Source organism: Colletotrichum scovillei, assembly GCF_011075155.1.
Source record: "Colletotrichum scovillei strain TJNH1 chromosome Unknown Contig00010, whole genome shotgun sequence".
NCBI classification, from domain to species: Eukaryota; Fungi; Ascomycota; class Sordariomycetes; order Glomerellales; family Glomerellaceae; genus Colletotrichum; species Colletotrichum scovillei.
In genome coordinates, this window is record NW_023336268.1 from 4,603,582 (window position 1) to 4,626,260 (window position 22,679).

The 22,679-nt window shown below is 53.2% G+C and overlaps 2 protein-coding genes across 2 annotated transcripts; both read left to right on the forward strand.

Moving 5' to 3' along the window:
- The first annotated feature begins 15,223 nt into the window (after positions 1 to 15,223).
- Positions 15,224 to 18,757, forward strand: HER10_EVM0010916 (uncharacterized protein). Its single transcript, XM_035480360.1, has 4 exons — positions 15,224 to 16,618; positions 16,670 to 16,911; positions 16,964 to 17,734; positions 17,791 to 18,757. Exons 1-4 carry the CDS (start codon positions 16,540 to 16,542, stop codon positions 18,208 to 18,210), a joined length of 1,512 nt encoding a protein of 503 aa, XP_035328478.1. The 5' UTR covers positions 15,224 to 16,539; the 3' UTR covers positions 18,211 to 18,757.
- A 347-nt stretch (positions 18,758 to 19,104) lies between these two features.
- On the forward strand, positions 19,105 to 22,164 carry HER10_EVM0010501 (cellulase). The gene has a single exon (XM_035479958.1). It carries the CDS (start codon positions 20,255 to 20,257, stop codon positions 21,794 to 21,796), a length of 1,542 nt encoding a protein of 513 aa, XP_035328438.1. The 5' UTR covers positions 19,105 to 20,254; the 3' UTR covers positions 21,797 to 22,164.
- The last annotated feature ends 515 nt before the right edge of the window (positions 22,165 to 22,679 follow it).

The window sequence follows — 22,679 nt, forward strand, 5'->3', positions numbered from 1 at the left end:
CAAGCCATTGAAAATGGTAATCGGCTCGGCGGCCGGACCAGCCGTTGGAGTAATACTTATTGCATTGACATGATTTTGTCTGTCCACGACTTGTGTCAGCATTTAGATTAGATTACAATACCTAATAGGGCAAGAAAGCTAGAAAACAGGGCTTGAGGTCATCACTTCTCCCCCTGCGCTCGTTAATAGAATAGATACCCATCTGTCTAAAAGTTGGATGTTGATCTTTTTGATAGCACATACTTGCACTTCTTGTTGACTCTGCCGTTGCTTTTTTCTTAGGGAGACTGTTTGATGAGAGCCTTCCTTATTAAGATTTCCTAATGATCAAAATGGCCCGAATCCTCCTTGATTAGTTGTAGAGGTTCAGGATCTGAACAGGCGTAGTGTACGGTCCTCGTCACCTGCCTCTCCCAACTTTCCTCTCTCTGCACGCCTCGCTTTCCTGTCCTTGCGCCTCTGCTCCCTTTTCCGCATCCCGATTCCCACTTCCACTTCAATGTCTCAAAGTTGGGTGTCCATTTGCCGGGAAGGGCATGCTTCAAGGCCATGGGACCGCCGAAACTCTCGTCTGGATCTTTGCTGTGATCCGACTAGGTGCTTAAAGGAGAAGAAGAGCCACTACTATCCTGAACTACCCTCGCTGTAGTCCATGCTCCTAGCCGTCGTGTTCGTCAGTTGTCATTGCAACCTTGTCCGTGTGCCGGGAGGGTGTTGGTCTTTTGGTCAGTCGGTTGATGGTTGATTGTCAACGTCCGCTGGCTCTCCGGCTGTGAAGTACTGGGCTCGGTGCCATTCAACTCGAGAGATGGTAGATGGTTGTCATCATTCCCCATGGTGTCGCTTCTGGTGACTGCTGACGGCGAATCCGTGTGCTCGCTGCTATCGTCTTGTTCGTCTCCATCATCCTCTTCATCTTCATCGTCATCTTCATTGTCATCGGTGTCCTCTCGTGTGCGGAGTCTGGCAAGATTTCTGGCCATCGAAGCCTCATCTACCTCAGCCTTGTGCCTCATCCAGGCCCGGCCAATCTAGAGATGTATGAATTCGACATTTTCTTATTGTCAACCAAAGATTCAGATTGAGACTTACCTCGGTCTCAGTACAAAATTTCTTCAATTCCTCCGCCGCCTCCTTGACTGCTAGTCGTAGTTCTCGGCTGACGGGCATCTTCTTGAAGCATTTCGTCTCTTGCTGATTGACACAGCGCTCGAGTTGCTCTGAGTAAAAGACGGAAGTAGAAAGAAAGAGATTTCCGGTTGGTTCTCAACAACCTCGCTCCAGGTAAAGATGAGAGAGTCGTGATTGCCTTTTTGAAAGAGTGGGAAAGAAGAGAAAGTAAGGAGGCCAGAGATATCTCTGTCAGGTAAGGTAAGTAGGTACGGCTATGGATTTTATAAGTGACGACGGGCCTCGAGCCGTACGGGAAGGTACGATCAAGCTTTCACCACTCGTAACTTCTCCCGCCAACATTTCTACGTTAAGTTGTCAGGAAAACAGAAGAAACTTTATAAATTCTTCATTTTCATCGTCTTCTTCCTCAAACCGTTCTTACCTCCGAGGAAATAACGTTTGTATGATTCAATCGCGACGTTTTGCGCTCACTTTGCAGCCACAAAGTCTATTGTGCTTAGGCGGCGACGTAATACCCTGCAAAATGCCTCTGACTTTCGATGAATCTGCTTATAAGGAGATGAACTCAGGCGTCAAGTTTGACACGAGGAGATAGCAGAGTAAAACAACCGGGCCGTACCTGAGGTTGCTGTGGTCGGTCCATAGGCAATAGTCATGACAGGTCAACACGCAGGGCCTACCAAGATTCATTCTGAACTCGCCTTTCCGCCCTATGTCTTGCAGGTTACGGAACAGCTAACGGGCTTGTAGATGACGAGAGTTGATGACCAAATGACGAATGATTTAAGAATAATCCTCTTATGGCTTATAGTATTACTGACGGAATCAGCGCCTGATAAGCATTTGCTCTTGTCTTAGCAGTCGGATTTTCTTACCGATGCACTGTCTGCTGGATTCGCATGAAGACTGGAAGACAACATGTACAGTTTTCAATCGTCGATGGGTACGTCAGCCTTCATTGTGTTCGTCGTAACATCTCGAGGACGCCTGATCGTCAGAAAGGGTAGCCGCATCGAATGAAATACGTTTCCCTTAGCGATGACCGCCCTCTCTCTTTCCCATTGTTATCTTCCTTGATCTCCTCGGCCGGGAGCGGTCCCGGGTGCCTAGCAGCTGCCATCAAAGTCAAAGATTGAAAACATGGTTTTTGAGTCTTCTCACAGCTAGATTGGCTATGGAAACGTTCTCGTGGAATTGAGAAGTCAAGATGGGCGGTCTAGACTCCATCGACAGGGCCACATTTCCGCGGTTGTCGTGCGAAAGCCTGCACCGCGTTCCATTCATTCATGAGGCGTTTTTCCAGGGAATAGATTCTTCGATATTCAGCCCTATGACCGACTGTAGTACAGCGAGCAGCTCTTCATTTCTCTCTAGGCATTCGCTCTGGTGGCTGTATGGACGGAACAGACCAGATCACGGCTACTCACCAACGGCCCGACAGTTTCGAATACGACGAAGCATCTATGGGAGAGCCATCCAGCCTCTGTAATGGCCAAACATCAAGTATGAAACCAATCTCTTGATATTCATCGCTGATATCCGCCTTCAACAGTCGACCAAGCTCTCAGCGACCGGAGCAACAAGCTCATCGCCTGATTCGAAATAGACGGTCAACCTCCAAGCTGGTATTGTCTCCTTTGACTGAGAAGAAACCATATTGTGACATTTTGAAGGGAGAAGCCATTCAACACGCTGCATCATCAACTCTATACCTGCTTCGCCACGCCAACACCTGCCTCACATCACCACCCACCTCGCCCAACCACGATACAAACCTCGAAAGAGCCTCGGACATCACCCTTTTGTCTCGAAAACTTATAGTTAGGGGCAAATCCGTGCAAAAATGCGAGAGGAACTCGTTGGCGGGAAATTTTGTATGAGAAAGCAAGTGCTTGGTGAAGATCTTATAAAGTAGATTGATTTGAGGTAAGGTACTTTGAGTGTTGGCGACTTCGCAATTGCGGTGTGGCTGCATGAGATGTGAGAGAAATAAATAGTGAGTCTGGGTCGGCCAAGCAGAAAGGTGGCATTATGTTGACATCGATATAAATCCCTTCCAATATGAAATATCAAGGAGGGGACGTGATAGCCACGCGGGCCAACATCCTTCTCTATCTCCCGGGTGGAATTCCTCAACGAATACTCCACAAGAACGAAGCAAAGATGAGATCTTGAGGCTCTGAATCATGGGATCATATTCATCGCCTCTCGGCCCATGTCTAGTTTACAACGGAAGCCAAGGCAAAAGTCATGGGTGGAATCTAGAGAAGCCATTTAGAAAGTGTTTATGGGATTATCTACTAGAAATCCCACAATAATCCGACATCTACCTGTAAAACCTCAGGTCAGCTCAGATCAGGCTCAATTTCCGTGTGCTGAAATCATAACCCGAACAGATGAAACGGACACTTGGTGATGAGCGAGGGGAGAGGCTCTGAAGGTAGCTAGCCACTTCATAGGACAGAGGGATTGCAATACCGTTAATGATATCAAACATTCTAATCCAAGATTCTGATAATGGTTACAGGAACAACTCTAGAAATCTGATGTCTCATCGCCTACTTAGGAGGCTAATGGTCACTCAAGGCAAACCAGCTGCTTTGCTCAACTGTCACACGAATAACGCCGAGGTCCTTTGACGAAAGACAAAAGGTATCGGATTCTCCTGCGAGTTGCAACCGGTGACCGAAGAGAGAGAGGTATCCCATGAAGAGTAACATACAGCTTGTCTACCAACGCGAGGCAATCAAACATATGTGGGATCAAGTTCCGGCTATATAACCAAAGCAAGCGTAGATTGACGTGTAAACAGGAGGGGGCTCGACAGTACGATCGTCCCTGCCTCAGCTTGTGGACTGATACCTATCCTTTCACGCCATGCGCACTCACCTAATTTACACAAAGATGCTCTCAGATACTGCCAATATCCTCCCCGAAACTGAAGAATCACTTGCTCAATACGTGTTTCTACGACCTCTAAGCATCAGATATTCCCGTCAATGACCCATTCCCGGGCCGACCAGTCCCTTGAATCCTCTCACAAACCTGGCAGGGTGTCCCATTAACCCCCCAAGCCCGATCTGGGAAACCATCAGAGACGACCTCAAAGCCGTACACGAGGCCCTTCTCCAAAGACTCACACGCCAGACGTGACGTGCTCTCTACCCTCATGCATGCATGTAAACCGACTACACAGTAGACATTACCACCGAGCATCGGCCGACGCGCCAAGTCACCAATAACGCGAACACCACCGCAGTTGCTTCGGGGGCGGAGGAAGCCATCAAATTACGAAGATCCTCATCGACGTCATCAACGACCAGACCAAAAGAGACTCGAGGCAATAGACTCTCTCCGGACAATTTCCCACCCGAAGAAAAAGGGCTGAACTAGGACGGAAAGTCGCCGAAGGACCGACTGCTCGGTCCGCCATATCTCCGTTCTCCCCTTCAGAAAATACACACAACTCCTCGAGAAAGAAGCCCCCCAGCTCGATAGTCTGCAAGCCGGCTCTTCTCTAGTCCACGCCATTCAACGTTCGCGCTGCTGCAAATCAGAGAAATATCATTAGATGAAGAGCCCAAAGAACATCATAATCAACAACAACCGAGGCAGCAACAATTGCGAATGCCACTCATTGGAGGGAGAAAAAAGCCACGAGGCCACCTGTGTGAACCCCGCACATCGACAAGCCCATGATCAACACTTGGAGATCTTTCCACCCCAATGTACCGCACCGTCTGCCTCGGTTTCAACCAAGACTGAACATCGGACACCCCTTCTGCTACCTGAGCAATCAACAGAGGGAGCGAAAGACTCAATTCGCAAAGTACACCTCATTCATCTCATGAGAATACGGCATCTGTGTACGCCGTAAGCTTGGCCGGCACCTCCAACCCTCACCGTACGGCCGAGGGTTCGAATGCGACAAGTGTCCTCGGGACCTCGTGAACACTGATTCACAAGACCAAAACCCGGCTCAGGCGCGCACCCTCCTCCAGAGATCTCCCAACCTCGGCGATGCACAACTGAGACAATGAGACTGAGACATTCGACCGACGCACCACCGTTGCGGGTGCCAATACCGAAAGGACACCGCGGGTTTCGCAGCCAGACCGACTCGAGTGAGTCGAATCGATACAACGGCCGGTCAACAAGTCAGGCAAATTTCTGCCCCCTCAAGATGTCTAAGAGGGTGTATAGCAAATATCGAAGCTCGCGACACACACCCCCCTTAGTCAAGATCAGAAATTAGACAGAACTCTCACCCCGCCTTTGCCCCGCGAGAAGCGCTAGAAGAAAGAGATAGTGAGACATGCCATCGAAGAAAAAAAGAGCCTTACGTGGACAGACTACAGAGCAATGCCGACGTGGTATCGGAATCGCTCGGAAAGTGTAAAGACCTTCCTCCCTCCACTTGTTGGTTCGATAGACCAGACGAGAACCAGAAAAAAACACAAAATCAAGCCTCGAATGACCAAACCGAAAAAGGGCCATCAAACTGTTGATCATTGCCCTACGAGCACGAAATACCGCCGGGTGGAAGCCCTCTGACAGAAGGCGCGATGCGACGCTACCTTGACGCCAGCAAGCAGCTCTAGGCCAAAGTTAGCAATGTCTCAGTTCTAGTCAAACAGCTAGACCTCTTCGACGGTCCTTCTAGAGGTTTCATCCAGTGTGGATATTTCGTCTTCGGAACCGGTGCGTCGTTTTTTTTTCTCGTTAGGAACAGATACGGATTTGGGAGTCCCAACGAACAAAATCGATGACCGAAAAAAGAAAGAAATGCCCGTAGTACGAGTACACTAGAAACGGGGACGAACGTGTGAACCCCATCGTCGGATCATCGGACCCCAAATCTGTTGTTTGTTCTTATCCTTCTCTCCCCTCCGCCCACCACGGCGGAGCAGTTATGTCGATCACAAAGACGGATAATCCCACTGGACGGAACCCCAACGTCGTATCCAGACCTCCTCTGGGACAAAATCCTCGTCGCTGAGGCCCCCTGGGGCTTCGCCTTTTCCAAATTGCTGGTAGATTTGCAGCGAGGGTCATGTCAATAGTCGCGACGCTAGCCCGCTCATCATTAGCCTCATCTGTGCCGTCCCAGACGCACAGTCCACAAGCGGATTGATTTCGCGAAATGAATTGCCAGACGGCGTGTGAGTGGGATAAATTCTCCCAACATCGACAGTTGGAGGAATCCGGGGTGGCATATTACCGTAGGACAAACAGCTCATGGGGGCGTCTGTGGTCGTCCGTTACCTTTCACTCTGCTGCCCTCCCTTTCTCCCCCTAGGCTTCTTAGCGAACGCCATCGGCGGCCTGGGCCTCCTGTATAGATTTCTTGGCCTGCATGTTGTTGATTCCAACCGCATGTACATTGAAAAGCAGGTGTGTCGCGTTGACGAGCTGTGCCGCGCACCAAGACCAGAGACCGGTCAGCGTCTCCTCTTCGAGACCCCTCTGCAGAATCGGGGAAATCATTCGTGAAATGAGCTCCCGCGGGTTCCCGCAAGCCTCATCGCTCTTCTCCGCATCGCGGCCCTTGATGGTTCGTTCTCCCATTGTCATACCATGTCCTCTTGTAGAAAGTCGACCGGCGCTTCCCCAGGCCGCAAGGCTCCCGGTGTGAGAATTGAGAAGAGACCCGTTGCGCCTTTCCCTGCCAGGACTCGGCCCACTGGAGGATTCAATCGGACCGGCTAATTCCCATGTCCGTCGGTCTTCTTGAGGCGAGAGCACCGCCCTGGCGGGCCATGAACCATGAGAAAGAAGGCTGGGCGATGTACAAAGAGGGGACCTTCTTGTCTGATCCTCCGAAAGAGATTCCACTCCAAAGGCACAACTCCGGGGGGCCAGGCTTCGTGAAACAATAGAGAACAACCATGACGGCATGCGGAGACCGATAGATCGTTGCATAGCAAGTGCAAAAAAAAAAAAAAGGGCCCCCAATCCGGCCTCGTGGAAGGGGGGATGGATAGTGATGCGATTCCCACAACCTCCTCAGTAAGCATCTGCGAGTGCATGGCGTGTACCCGCGATGCCAAGATGCATCTTACACACCCTTCACGTTACTTTGACCAACCACACCTACGGCCCGCGGCCTCAATGCGACTTGTGCCTGCATCTGAGGTGCATACACATCCTGGAAGTTTGAAGGATTCCATGAAATTCGCAGTCGTGGGTGCGAGGTTTTCACGGAGGACCAAATGAAGGCTAAATGGCAAAATCGTGTGGTGGGCCATGCCCTGGCATCCAATCCGTTAGAAGACTCCTTCTGAAGGGGGTCGGTCAAGATCAGCTGCACGAAGGGCTTTGGGTTTCTTTGTCCCAGGTAGAAGCTGCTTCGACGTCCCGAATTAGGAGCGTGGAGGTGGCAGCCCATATCTGTCGATTCAGCGTTTCATGTGGGCTCCTGAATAGACGTCGAATTTTGCAGTGAAGTTTGGCTCTTATCGTCGTCATCGTACCACTTACGTCGCCTCTTTGACCAGAGGTTCATATATTTGAGGGATGATAGCCATGTGCTCGGCTCTCACCCACAAGGTTTCTTCTGCCTGTTCGCCTGCGCTGTGGATTCAAGTCGAGCCCGCTATGGGCTGAAAACCAAAAAGAGCATCGCGTCAAGCAAAGCCCTGCTTGATGAAGTCGTTTCGCGGGGGCAAGCTTCCTGGTTCCCTTTTCAATTTGGTATTTTGACAGGCAAACAGCTCAACAATTAGGGCGATCCATTGGCTAGAATTACCATATCAAGGGTACGAGCTTGGCCCTGGTCAGTCTGACACATTGTTGCTTTGTTTCTTTTGGAAGGCAGTGGAACCGTTGGTCCGTTGGTTTTCGAGATTTCAAGGAGGGGGGCAAAGACCCAAAAGTTCTCTGGAGCGCCAGGGGTAAGAACACAAGTCTAGCGGAGAAGTGGATGAGATGAACGTGGTGGAAAGGCACCTAGTCCTGGTCTTTGTAAAGTCTGCCCAGGATGCGATCATGTTCCCGGGGCGCGACGTGGATAAGGTGCCTTGGAAAAGTGGACGAGCCTTTTTTCTTTTGTCCGAATCAATCGTAAATGCCTCCGCTCTCAATACTTTGACAGTTGATAAGGTTTACACTGCTCCGAGCCCCCCAGCGGCATTTGCTTCAAGGGCACGTTGATATATTGCGGCCCAAAGAGGGGCCGTCTGCTGTTGCTTTCCTGTACGCCAGTGTAGACTGGTACGGATACAGATACTTCCATCCGCATGCTGTGACTTACCCCCATCGGATGTGAGCAATGCGCTGCATGCTGAGGAAAAATTCGGTCGAGGTCGAATCACGTTCTCGAGGGTGCCTGAATAGCACCCTGGCGTTGTTGCAAAATGGACATTCTCCCGGCGCGGCGTGGCCTTTCCGCTCCCACATATGCCCTGCGCCTGGGCCGACAAGAATTGCCTCTTGAAGTCTCGCAAGGCGACCAGTCGTTTTCTCTTCTTCGATGCTATCTTGCGGCTGACGAGAGAGGATGGCATGACGGGTTCCAGTCTCGATGGAACGTCTCGCTTCCTATGCCACGCTGCACTGTACACTACGTGCTCACAGGCACGCCATGTGGGTGGCATCCGGACCCGGGTAGCGGAAGCCATTCCCCTTGTGTGCTTCGTTGCCTTTTCTGAGAACTCAAGATCGGAGGGGACAGGCTCTACGGCTTGCTTGGTAGACGGTGGACCTATGCGAGTGAGCCGGTGGGCCTGCCGTGACGAACGCGTGCTTACAAGCGTCGCTCTTGATATCAGAATGTGTCGTCACGCATTGATGAGGGGAAGGGAGATCTCGGCTTGGGTTCATTGGCGGGGCGCCCTTCTGAGAAAGGTGTGAGCCCATCCATCGCCCTTATTCTGTCCTCCGTACCACACTATGGTAAGCACCTCGTAATGTTAGTACCACGTTAGTGTTGACAAACGACTACCCGCGACTGACAGCCGTTGACGGAATTCTTCAAGGTGCGCCCTAGAAGCTTGAAGAGAGGCCGACGCGTCCTTGGCCGGCTACCACTCGGCCACCAGGCATGCGGAGTGCGGCGTAGCTTCGACGCTTCGCTGCCCCTGGATTACCATTTCGGGAGGCTGGCCAAATGGGGCTAGTTTCCCGCTCCGCCCGCCTTTAGCGACCTCCCGAAAACTGCTGGTCGCCCGGTGCCGGACCCGCTCGGTCGGCGCTGTCTACGCCTCCCACGGATCTGAGTGGTTTTTCCCTCCAAGACTCCTTCAGGCTTCAATAGGCGCCTCTTATTCTGTGTATTTTACCCGGGGGACCCCATGGTCTATTCGTGCGTGTCTTCTCACTGTAACCCGAGTCTCATTGCAAGGGGAACGACCTAAAACCCCGACGGGCCTTGGCGGTTCGGAATGGACCACGGCGACGTATACCATCAACGGGAGGTATTACAGCCGGCTCTAGTGTCATCATCGCGTTCATTCAGGGTCCGCAGTATCTGGTGATAGATGCCTGCAGCCAATGGATCTGACTCGATCAATGTTTCTATCGCAACAGGAGCCATGCTTTTCATTTTTGGATCGATCATGGTGGACGTCGTCTGCCAGCCAGCCCGCCCCCGAGCTACCTTGACGATCTGGTCCGGCTCCGGGCCCTTTCACCGAGGATCTTGTTAGAGCCTACCCGGCCATGCTGTAACTAGAGCCGGGCGTTGGGTATCGTGGCGTTATCCACCATTGATCCGGTAGACCATACCTCGTAGGTCCAAGGGAAGTTGTCGGTCATCCGTTGCCGTTCCATTATCTGGTACCGACGTCACTGGTGAGCTGTGTAAGTCCTCCTCTACTGCGATTACAGGATAGGAATCCTCATGCTGAAGCCGATGCAACCAGCGAAACAATGCTGGTCATTGGCTTGCCCGCTCCAGAAAATTCTTCTTGTTGTCGGCAAGGGCTGGGCTCGTGGACCATGGCAGCTGTTACATTGAGCATGCATACAGCGGGGCTCTCGCGATGACAATGATTCGGCTTCAGGACCCGACGATGTGGTCAAGCCTCTTCCCCGAGTGGTCCGGATCCTCAACCTTTCCGGAAAGAGTCGATTCCCTGATTGAGGTGGTGGCCCCTCTACTGTGCCGTATTCAAGAAGTTGTCGACTTTTCATTAGGGGCTCTTTGTCTGAGACCGAAATGAAGCTGGTCGCCAACGGGAGCAGAATCGAGTGTTGTTGCTCAGCGCACCAATCCGATCCGGGCGTTGGGTTTATCGATGCGCAAGATATTCCAAACAACCTAGAGGTTGGCTGGCGCCAGGTTTTTTGCCATAACGGAATGACGGAAATGACGAAAATTTGGCTTTGTCATTTCAATGTAGGCTAACGTTGTGTTCGTTGCCTGGACTCAAAATCGCGGCCGAGCGACATATTTGCGGCACTTCGCATTTCCGCATGTTCGAGAAGCTCTTCCGAGAGTTGTCACAACAGAGCAGTGCCAACGCCAACGCCAAGCTAGGACCCCTACCTGCGGCTTCTGGTATTGGAAGGTCTTGAATTCAGCAGATAGGACAGGACAGCCTGCGCGCTATCGACACTGAGGCGCACTGTTGGGGTTCTCAACGGTCAATCAAGAAGGTGACAGCAGTTCCTTGTCTAAGAGGTTTTCGACCCTGCAGCTGTGACGACTCAAATCGCGCTTCAACTTGGTTGCGAAGTTGATAATCCAGACGATTTGACAGCCCATAAGTTCAACTCGAGCCAATAGGATGGGTACCTTGAATCTCAGATATCTGACGGGTACAGTCGATCAAACCGCCTTCCACTTTGTGCAGATATTCCGGCGATGCGGCTTGCCGTACCGAACTACTGTGTATAATGCTGTTTTGAGACTACCAGCTTTCATCCCCAGCCTGACACCCGGGTCATGGATGTAGGGTAGGTAGAACTGACATGAGCGGTATGCGCCGAACCAGTGACCGATGGTATTGATTTCGAAACCATTCCTCTCCATATCCGAACATCGATATCATCGCTGGACTTGCGGAATTTCCTATTCGATAGTGCATTGAGGTTCATACTGAGTTAAACTTGGTCGGATGTCACCAGTCCGCGGCTACAGAGCCACTATAGTGCGCTGGTTCATTTAGTGCGCCGACTGGAAGAGACTAATATCCGTAGATGAAGACACCTTTGTGACGCCCAGGCACGCCAGGCTAGCTGAGCAGGTCTGCGATGGTGGTGGTGGTGGTGATTGTGATTTGTGGTGGTGGAGGCGTGTTGCGGGGTGGTGTGCCAGGGGTAAAAGGTGTGGGTGGGACTGCTGCTGGGCGGTCGTCTTTGGCTGACCGAAATGGACATGTCTGTGCAAGAACAGGGGACCACCAACTCGAGGGGGTGGCATCAAGGGTCGCGGAGCTGCGGGAAGTCTCTCCTACCGCGCTGCGCAGTGTCGGCAGCACCCCTATGTCAGGCACATCGTTCCGCTCTGCGAAAGACGTACGTCTGCGTAGCTCATGCAGAAGTCAGGATGGTTCAGAACCTGCAGTGACGGGCATTGAGCTGTAAGGCGCGCCGAGACACGAGTTGAAATTTGCTTTTTGCTCAACGGGTCCTAGGCTTGGAGGAAGCACTTAGGGCTTCTCAACCCGTCAACGAAGCACACAACCCAGAGACTTCAGGGCCATCCTCTCGCATCGGTCGATTGGGATGATTTCCAGGTCGTTGGGCCTCGTGGTTGGCCGAGCCAAGCGAAGAGAAGCACAACCCCACCAGCTTTGCTCCGGCGCTGTGCTCCACGGTGACTGCCAATCGATCTGCAAAGCAGGGGCTCGTATGGGCAACGCAATGAGACACATTGGCCATTCACATCTTTCCCATCGTGTCGTGAGCTCTGAGAGGCTCGGGGACGGCACACCCATACGAAGACTCGGCGGCGTATGCGCGCTGACGATTGATTCGGGTCACAAAATCGTTGACGACCGCAACGATCATGGCCACCTTAACCTCGAGCTGTAGCGCTTCGTGATCCAGGTGGAGTGCGAGCTGAACGCCGAGACTTGCCTTCCAGGCTGCTAGGAAGCAAGCTTGGTCTTTGTGCGCGCTCTTGGTCAATCTGCTCCGTACGTGGCCATCCATTCATCCATCCAAAGTGATGGAACGCCGGGATCTTGCCCCAGAGATCTCTTTTTGGCTGACAGGGCTACGAACGCCATGGCAATTGACATGCCTTAGCATGGTTTCTTGAGATTGAAAGCGCCTGGCAAAATGAGCAGTGGAGCCCCCTTTTCTGGGTGTGCTTGTTGGTCTTGGCCCTTGAGAACATTGCAACCAACAACAGCAAGGTCTTCGAAAGACTCGTTGCGGGCAATGGGCATCACTGCTAGCATCTCTTCCCTCGCCGAATCGCAAGATCGTCATTACACTCTCCGAATAGTTGGAGCTGGTTGGAGACCAAGACGGGTGTCCACGGAGGCACGTTGCTAGCGATCGTTGTCTTTCTGCTATGGTGGTCATTCGTCGCATGTGTGCTAGCTGCTGAGTACCGAAGCCACCACGTTAGTCGCAGTTGGCACATTGGCGGCTTCGCTCTTGCGTATTGGTTGAAGGTTGGAACGAGACTTCTGCGAGACAGTACGTGAAACCCTCCTTGCTTGTCTCCTCTGTGTCTCTCTCGGATTTGGCACATTTGCTTCTCTCACCGTTGAGAAGATCTAGACATGAGGTTCCTGCGGACAAGCAAGGGGAGCCGATGGTTTGCCTCCCTTTCAGCTGGACAAGCGACGCAACAGGCAAGGCATTGCTCAGCCCTAAAATCGGCTGGCTGCTTTTGCCCTCCCTCTGCTATGTAAGTACGCACGAGCCGTGGGTATCCGTACTCCGTACAGAGAATTCATAGAAGTGTTACGGCTTTGCAAGTCCAGGGGTGCCATGTCGGGCCTTTGACGTGGCCCAGGACTATATTGACAGACATTAAGAGGCGTTTTCTGCGAAGTGGCAGTAAAGTGCAACGTCCGGACTTGAATGTGGGCCAACGTGGCAAAGAGTCGTCAACATGTTGCGTTTATTCTTGGTCGCGGAACAGACCGATTAGACGAGGTACACAAACAGAAGAAGCGCACCAGGCGTCACTTCTGGTTCCTTTTGCTTTGGTAACTTGTCTGTGCACAGCGAGATGCACGCACGTTCTCGGCACTTTGCCAGCAGCACCAGAAGGCTGGGATTTCAAAAAGCCGCTGTTCAGCTGACTCGCGGGCACTAGCCACGCAGCTTTTAGCTATGGCTCAGCCGCCTTCGAAACGCTCGCTCGAGTACCAAACAATGGGGAATGGCTAAAGTAGTTTGTTCGGCTTGTTTCGATCCATCTCGTTGCTGGAGGTATCGCCAAAGAGAATCGTAAAGTCAGGAAGCAAAGCTAAAGCGGTGAGAGAAGCCGGGCAAAGCTGAAGCCGAGCCATGATTGTCACCGGGCTCTTCGTGATGGCAAGGGCTAAGGTGAGACATGCAGACGCATTGCAACGAGGGAAACGTCAGTGAGAGACATTCGACTGGCAATGTCTCGCTCGCTGCCGTGCCGAGGGAGCGGTCGGTGATGGAGGTGAGGGATCTGAGTCAACTGACGGTCGGTGGTGCATCCGATACGCGCCACACCATGTGTACAGCGTAGACAGCGTCGATAGCTGGGCGTGTTATAAGCCCCAAAGCATGAACGGTTGGTAGAGGCTGAGGTGAGGTGGCATCGGCAGAGCACGGCACTGTTGGAATTTGCTAGTGAAAGCCCTCGATTGGGTTGGCGGGAGGCCTTGAAAAGCCATGTGCGGCATGCTCTGTTTGAGTTTTCTGGGGATCGAATTGCCGAATGTTGTTCGACCAGACCAGACCAGACCAGAAGTAAGATCTCCGTAGAGACGAAAGACTGCGGTATCCGTAGCGCGAGAGGATTGAATCGAGGTCAACTTTTAGATCGAGGTCGTTAGGTGGTCCAAGATTGGGTCACGCGGTTGGGGTTGAGTAGAGGCGGCGGCCGGCGTGCAGCGGCCACGGCGGCAAGAGAGCACATCACAGGGGCCTAGCTGGATAACTCGAATGATAGGCTCGACGGGTGAAGAGCATGAAAAACGGAAGCAGGGGAGTGCGAGGGGCTCGCAGTGATCTTTCCCAATTCAGCCATCGAACTTTACCTTATGTCATGTCTGACACGGGACATGGGTGACGGGCAACCGCAGAGAAGGCGTGACTCCTTCCATGCCTTCCTCACCAGCTTACCTTGGTTGCCTTATTATCAACACGGAAGGTCTTCATACTCAACCTGGAAGGTACGGAGTATCCATCCTCAACCTGCCTTGGGCAACGCCACCGCCCACTATATGCCAACTTGACAGGAACAGGATGGACAATCATGGAAGGAGAGCTGAGCAGTCCAAGAGACGAAGAGTCATGGAAAGAGAGTGACAAGATGTTGGAAGGCAAATTGGACGGCATGGTGCCCATCAAACCAGGGGCAATTCGTGATGTGCCCCCTTCGCGTGATGAAAGGCATTGATGAATGAGGGACTGCAGAAGCACATTTCAAGCCAACCGAGATATTGCATCTGGGTGATACTCCGTAAAGGTGCTCAGGAATGTTTTCAGCACACTTGTCGACACGGGTTGTGCGCATTGTGAGTGGTGAAATATTTAGCGGGACGCCGTGGACTGTGGACAGGTGCTGAACAACACCGGGAGAAAGATCCACTGAATACCCTCGTTGAGGCCTGTCTGCGGCCTTGACTGGTCTCTCTGCTGGTGGGGTTACTCAATGGGCATCCAGGGTTTGGTCCGCCACGGAAGATGCAGCACCTTAACTGGAGCGAGGTGAGCAGCCACGCAGTACGGAGTACCTTAGCAGTCTGGAGGTGGAATTCCCGGCCACACGACAGCAGCCCGGCCAGGTCGAGAGTCCCCCGGCCGCCGATGTGGATCTGTTGACAAGGCCCCACATTTACGTCCCACGCCCACGCCCCCCTTTCACAACAGTGATTGCGAAGTACACCCCTCCCCCTCTTCCAGGCTTTCCTTCTCCTCCTCTTCCTCCTTCTCCTGGGTCCGTCCCTCTGCTGAGGTATTCCATCAAGTGCTCCTCCTCTTCCAATTCTCCTCTCCTTTTGGTGCTTCTTTTTTTCCCCTTCCCAGTCCCTGGTCGGCATCCATCAAATCCACACCCTACCCCACCAGGCTTCACTCCCCCCCTTCCGTCCATCGAATCCAACAACACAATGGAAGGCCATGAAATCCCTCCTCTCTTTCTGCTGTGCCTGTGCCTCTCTTCCATCCTGGGCCTGGTCCATCAATCCCTCAATTCCATTCTCACGCTAACCTACACACCCCTGCCCTGAAGACTGTGGCCTCCCCAATAGGGCATGCAGACGACGATGCATCGCCTCACGCGAAGCTCACAGAGTTCCGTCCCACCGTCGCCGCCAGAGAGGGTCGTCGGGATTTTTCCTACAAGGACGCCCATCATCGTCACCTAGTCTATGTCCCTAATTGGCCCCTGTCCACGCCCAACTACACGTACTACGAAGTAGCCCGCCCATGTTAGTCCCAGAGTTGGCCGACCCATTACACCCAAAATACCCGTTCCCGAGTCCTGCCTGGCCCGTGGAGTCGTGGTACCCCAGCATCTCTGGCCTGGACCCTGGGACCAGCGCCGCGACTGGTTGAACCTGATGGTACGGAGTACACTACGAAGTCCACACCAGAGCGCCCGAGTGAAGGAGAGAGACAGACAGACAGACAGACACCACACACCCACACGCCTCTGCAGAAAGTTGAGCGGACGCTACCCAGTAGCCCACGCATCGATGTACATAATGATGTCCCACCCTCCTTCTTTTCACTCGAGGGTCCTCTTGATCGGTTCTGGGCTTCTTCGTCGTTGCTTCTGCTCACGTCTCTCCTTGATACCCCGAGTTGCTGTTGCTACGCTACCATCAACCGGCCTCGCCCTGACCTGTCCTGTCAGCTCCAATTACGGACCATGACGGTAGCCATATAGCCAGAGACGTCTCTGTCCCATGCTGCAACATCTCGCCGACGACTTATACGCCGCTCGCCCTGCCTAGTTCCCCGGAACATACACGAATATCTGGGATACAGTTCAAGTCAAGACAAAACTTGGACTTCAGCGGGACTGAGGACGTTACTGGGGGAAACTATTCAAACTACACGCCATTGAGAGGGCATCCGGCACCGAAAACAGCCGTCAGTACCACGATCGTCACTACTACGATAGATATATTTCTACGCTTGAGCACTATTGCTATACTGCGATACTCGTCCACGCATTGTCCAAAATAGTGTCGGCCACTGGAACAGGACCATCATCGAGCGGCTGTCCGACTCGACCACGAACGGAAATTTGAACGGCCGTACATATTTCAGCCGCCCGTCAGCTATAATTCGACCATGGCCAACGAATCTCTCGCCAGGGGAGGCTGCCCCATACCATTCTACTCTGCGAGCTTGTTTCCAATCGACGAAGGGTGTAAGTTTGATGAGCTACAGCATGACGGGTCAAGTTGTTGACCTTTCATAGTTATCGAGGGCCGACTATGCCAAAACTTGACCGCGACCTTGCAGTGTTGCTTGCCCTGCCCGCTTACAGACTGGGTCTACCCGGATTACTTCAACACTCTGACGACGGCAGCCAACTGGGTCTGCGTCGCTAGCGCAGCATGCTGCCTCTTCCTCCTGATATCATGGGCTTTTCTGCCTGTTGATAAAACATATAGACACTACCTCAGCATTTGCCTGACAATAGCTGTGTTCATCATGAACGTAAGTGGCCCGCCCTTCGAATAGGGACGAGGGAGACTGACTTCCCCCTCAGCTTGGCTTCGTCGTGCCACTTGCCGATCAACCGGAGCAATGCTACAACGACATTACACCGCACAGCATGAAGTCTAGCAAAGTCTGCGGTGCCTCTGGGGCCTTTCTCTTGCTCGGAGGCTGGGCCGGTGTCATGTGGGTATTCTTGCGATCGTTGTCCCTGCATCTCCAGATTTGTTGGCAAGTTGTCGTGGGCCGCAACTTTATGATTTTTGCCCAAGCTACGGGCTGGGGTATCCCACTTGTTGGCATCGTCGTTGCCCTCGTCTTCAGTGGCGTGTCGTTCCGATTTGGCGCTACCTGTCACATCAACCACAAGAACAGTCTTGCCGATTTCTGGATACCTCTGCTGGTATTCGCCGGTCTCACGGTCATCATTCAATTCGCCACTTTCGGATATTGTATCAAGGTCTATCTTGCTTCCCTGGCGGATAACAGTGCGTCGACAGAAGGGTCGAGCTTGCCCACGTACAGCAATAGCATCCAGACGATGAGCCCCCGTCAAGCATACCGCCGAGTGCGACGTGTCATTTCTCTCCAATGGCGAGGTATTGCTATTGTTCTCATCATCATTGCCGACGTCATCTTCTTCTCTGTCGTCTTCGTATTCCAGGACAACACGGTCCAGGCAGTACATGACGACGAGAGCATAGCCCAGGCTTGGATCCTCTGTCTTGTCAGCACCAAAGGTGACAGGACGAAGTGCTTGGACAAGGCTAAGAACATGGTTGTCAACGAGGCAACTATTACGGCGGTCCTGATTCTTCTGGCGGTAAGTGACGCGCGCCTATGCCCTGTACATTTTCACAGGTGACTGACTTGATCCAGATGAATGGTATCTGGCTGCTCTTCCTATTGGGTCGCTGGGCCATGGTCCTTGGCTGGGTGGACCTCTTCACCTCCTGCCTAGGCAGAAACAAAAAGGAATTCGTATCGGTGGATGCCAGATACGATGTCAAGAAAGACACACGTGCGTACGAGATGCTGTCTAGAGACTCGAGCGCTGTTGTAACACCAATCTCTCCAGTCAAATCCCCCATCGTAAGTCCCAACAGCGAACGACGAAGAACGCCGGATTATTTTGGGCAGACCGCTCGCTATCAGCCGCCGATGCGGTCGTTCTCGAGTCCTCGACCGCCGCAAACACCTCCCACCTGGGATGCGCGAGCAACTTACGCTCGGCCCGAGTCACGATCCCGAGGGGACGGCTTCGATGACATGAACCCACTTGGGATGAACCGTATATGATGAGACGAAGCGGCTGGTCATGACGGAACGAGAAGAAGAAAAGAAAATTAAAACGGAGAGAACAATGCGTCTGAAATCGGATGAAACCATATTTCAAGCGCCTGCTTTTAAGCGCGCGCGCGCAACAATACCCGACAACCTAAATGGAGCGGCACCATTCGGCCGAAGTTCGATCTTGCCCGCGCTGATCCGCGCTGACGGTGAACGCTGACCAGTGTCGCAAAAAGAATCTGAGAAAGATGATGTAATGTGGAGGAACCACCGGCCTCGTCGGCCATGTCAATATGTCAGAAAAAATCAATGTAATATCAGCGTCGGCGTCTCGGTCTCGTTTATACCGCGAAGGAATGCGAAGAGTACGTTGCCCCCACAATTTAAAGACCCGAAGGAAAGGATTGTGGGAAGGTCGGCGGCGGGAGCCTCTCTCTTATTGATTATTGATGGATGGGGGCCATGGGCCTCGGCGCTTCAGTATCGGGGCGGGAGAGGGAACGGGATCGGCGGAACGAATCACGATTGACGGACATGTAGGAGCAGTTGAGAGTCCGAAAAACAGAAGAGTCACGCGACAATTTAATGCGAGATGGCCTTATCAAGTACCGGATTGTGCATGTCCTTAGTCCCTCCAACGGCCCAATGGGTGGAAACATGAGGAAACTACCGAACAAGGATGGTGGTGGTGGTGGTGTTGTTGTGGGTGGGATTATGGGATAAGCCCGCCCGGAAGATGCGGAATGGCCGGGGTTTTTCACGAGTGATGCGAGGAGCAGCAGCGGAGGGGGGCCAAACAAATCTCAGCAATCGCATTGGAGCGAGCCATTGATCAAGTGCCATGTCATCCAATTCCATTGCATCCCAATGCCTTCCGCAATCCATTGCAAATGCTTCCGCTCGGAGACCCAGGTCCTGACTGACGGTGGAGAAGCAGATTGACTCTTCGGGCGGTGGACGGACTTTTTCACTCATCTGCCCAGTCTTTTGATTATAAGTAGGTTGGGCTTCCAAAATGAAGGAATTTTCACAGACGAGTGTAACCCCTTTTTTCTTACACTTGTATCAAAAAAACGTCTCGTCATTTATACTGAGAGACTCTGACCGAAACGTGTGCATGACTTCTGACGACAAGGCATCAACGACGACGAACTGTTGATCCTAGCTTACACCAACAAGGACACTCATCAAGTTATCGTTTCAAATACTGAACCGACTGGGTTTTTGATTTCACTTGACCCAAGCCACCACGAACTACGAAACAGAAGAAAAACGTTTCAGTCAGCTTCAAAACTGTCGACCACCAACGACTGAAGACGGTATTGAGATTTTGGCCTGGAAGTTGGGTGGAATCGAACAACATACCGAAAGCGAAAACCACGGACGATAGCGGAACCTGGCCGAGAAGGGGGGGGAAAAAGAAGGGAAGGAAATCAGACAGAGAGTAAAAAACCTGTCAATACCGCCAAGACGGAAACGGCCTGACGTCTACAAGGGCTGTACGCGTATCCGGTGTGAGCATTTCACCGGACGACATCAGAACGAGACGAAAAGGGAACGTCTCGAAGAAACGAAACGAGCAGTCCGAACATTGAAGCGTTGCGTTCCCGAGCACGTGGTCGAAACACTCTTATACCCTGCTCAGGCTAAAGTCTCTCAAGGAGATCAAAAAGTAAGGAACACCTCGTTACAGGAAGAAAGCAAAAGCAAAAGCAAAAGCAGAAAACGGGCAGGTTCAAGGTGTGTGAGGTCATCTTGCCCGTTTGTTAGGTTATCGGCATCGTCGGGACAAGCTCTGCAGTCCGCACCACCCGTCCGTCGTCCGTCGGATTTGAGGCTTTGTCCTTGCAGCAGGGCTGGCGCTGGAAAGGGACTAGTTTGGCCCGGCTTGACACCCACCACCTCCCGCACAAGCCCACCGCTTCCCGATCCCGCCAAGGGGAGCCTCTCAGCGGACTCACCTCAGCTCTCAAGGTGGTGACACCAGACTCCACTGATTGGACCACAAGCTCCACAACCCAACCTTATCGCTTATCTTATCGGAACATTAGTGATGCCGTTTTCCGAGATCTTCAAGCTGAACCCCGGCACGCCGGCCAGGGTTTGGCGCTGGAGCGCGGGACGTCCCCAACCTGGGACGCCGATTGATGACATCGAGCAACCGAGCACTCCGCCAGCTAGAGGTGGTGTCTACCTCCCGAGCATAGACAATTCTGCGACAACCGAAGATCATGGAGCCTCCACCGGCCTCTTCTTCCGCAAGATCTCAACCTCACCCCAGCCCTCTTCACCAACAGCAACAACACATTCGAAATTAAGAAGGAGAACCTGCCACCTCGGCTTCGTCAGATTCTCGTCCTTTAGAATGTTTCTCATACTGTCCCTCGTCTTCCTCGGCGGCTACGTCCACTACTTGTGGAAAGCAGAGGCTGCTCTCGGTGTCCCCTGGGTGCCCGACCCGGAAGCTCAGCTGTTCCAGCAGCGGCCCCTCCTACCTCCAGCACAGGAGACCAGCATCGACACGTACTCGCTGCCGCTGCACACAAAGGGCCGGGACATTGTCGACGAGGAGGGACGTCGCTTCAAGCTCCTGTCCGTCAATTGGTACGGTGCCAGCGACGAGCTCAACATCCCCGGCGGACTCGACGTCCAGCATCGCGATGTCATTGCGCAGACCATTCGCGGCCTGGGCTTCAACAGCGTCCGCCTGCCCTACAGCGACGAGATGGTCATCACCGACCCCCCGATCCCGGCCGAGCTGGTCGCTGCCAACCCGGACCTGATTGGTCTCAAGGCACTCGACATATTCGAGGCCTGCGTGACGGCGCTGACGGACGCGGGCATCGCCGTCATCGTCAACAACCACATCACGCACTCGACCTGGTGCTGCGGTGCCGACCCCTGCGACGCCCACTGGGCCAACGACCACCTCGGCCCGCTGTGCCGCATCAAGCAGACCGAGGAGGACTGGATCCAGCACTGGGAGAAGATCATGCTCCGCCTCGTCGACAACCCGGGCGTCATCGGCGTCGACCTGCGGAACGAGGTGCGCGGCGTGTGGGGCACAATGACCTGGGACAAGTGGGCCACGGCGGCCGAGAAGGCCGGCAACAGGCTGCTGGAGATGAACAAGGACTGGCTCGTCATCGTCGGCGGCACCGAGTCCGGCAACGACCTCACCGGCGTCGCGAAGCGGCCCGTCGTGCTCGACGTGCCCGACCGCGTCGTCTACTCGGCCCACGTGTACGCCTGGTCCGGCTGGGGCAGCCTCGAGGGCCGATACTCGAAGCGGGCGTACGCCTCCTTTGTGAAGGCCATGCGGCACAACTGGGCTTACCTCGTCGAGGGTGACGTCGCGCCCGTGTGGGTGGGCGAGTTTGGCGCACCGCACCAGCCCAGCATCGGCGACGCGAATTACTGGAACAACCTGCTGCGCTACCTCAAGGTCATTGACGCCGATTTCGGGTACTGGGCCGTCAACCCGCGCAAGCCAAAGGATAACGTCAAGGAGACGTATGCGCTCGTCGAGGACGACTGGGTCACGCCCGTGCTGGACTACCGGATGAAGGACATGGTTGAGATTATGAGGGCGTAGTGCGCTCCGCAGTTTTGGCTGGATGGTGAACAGGTGTGCCTGCTAGAGTCGCGCATTGAGGAGCTCTTGGCGACGATGTGTATTTGATGACACGAGTGACGGAAAATGTTTCCCCCCCTTTTTTTACCACTCCCCCCTAATGGCGTTTTATGGAATGGTTCTTACTATAGGCACTTTGGTTTTTTTTACTCTGGGAGTGCCAGCTTCGGATACCCGGCTTTGGTCAGGCACGAGCTAGACGGTCACTGACGATCATGTCATAAAAACTGGCGAAGAAGCCAAACGTTGGGATTAGGATGACAATTTTGATGTAAGCAATTGGATTCATGAATGGCCATGCAGTCAATGAATGAGGAGTTCCTTGGATGAATTCTCGGCCCCTTGCTCGTCCCGTGTGAGGCATTCGCCATTGGTGACGCGAAGCATTGTTACTATGAACTGGTTTGTCTGCGCTGATCCTGCTAGTCCACGTGGTAGGACGAGGTCCGTGGATGGTCTCTAGTAGTTGTGGTGATGGAAAATTGGTCGGATGGCATGTCCGTGGCCTTGATGCTTAATCTGTCTTTTGGCCTGAAGGTACGACCACTACCCGTGACCAAAGATTTCTTTCAACGCCACTCTATAAGTCCTGGTGCTGAAGCTTACGGACGAGGTAGGTACTGCTGCCCTCCTTTATACGCTGGAATGTTTCCTCCCCGCAAAACGTGCTCGCTGAAACAATCGACCCCTCCTCTCCAGACAAGCAATCCAGCAAGGTGATCCCAACACCCTCTGTGAAAGCTTCCGTTATCGATAAAGCAATGGAATGGAAAACGCAGGTGCCACCCGCCCGACTTCCCGTCAGGTCCCGTCATCAGGCCATCACCTTATCGATAACCGCAAA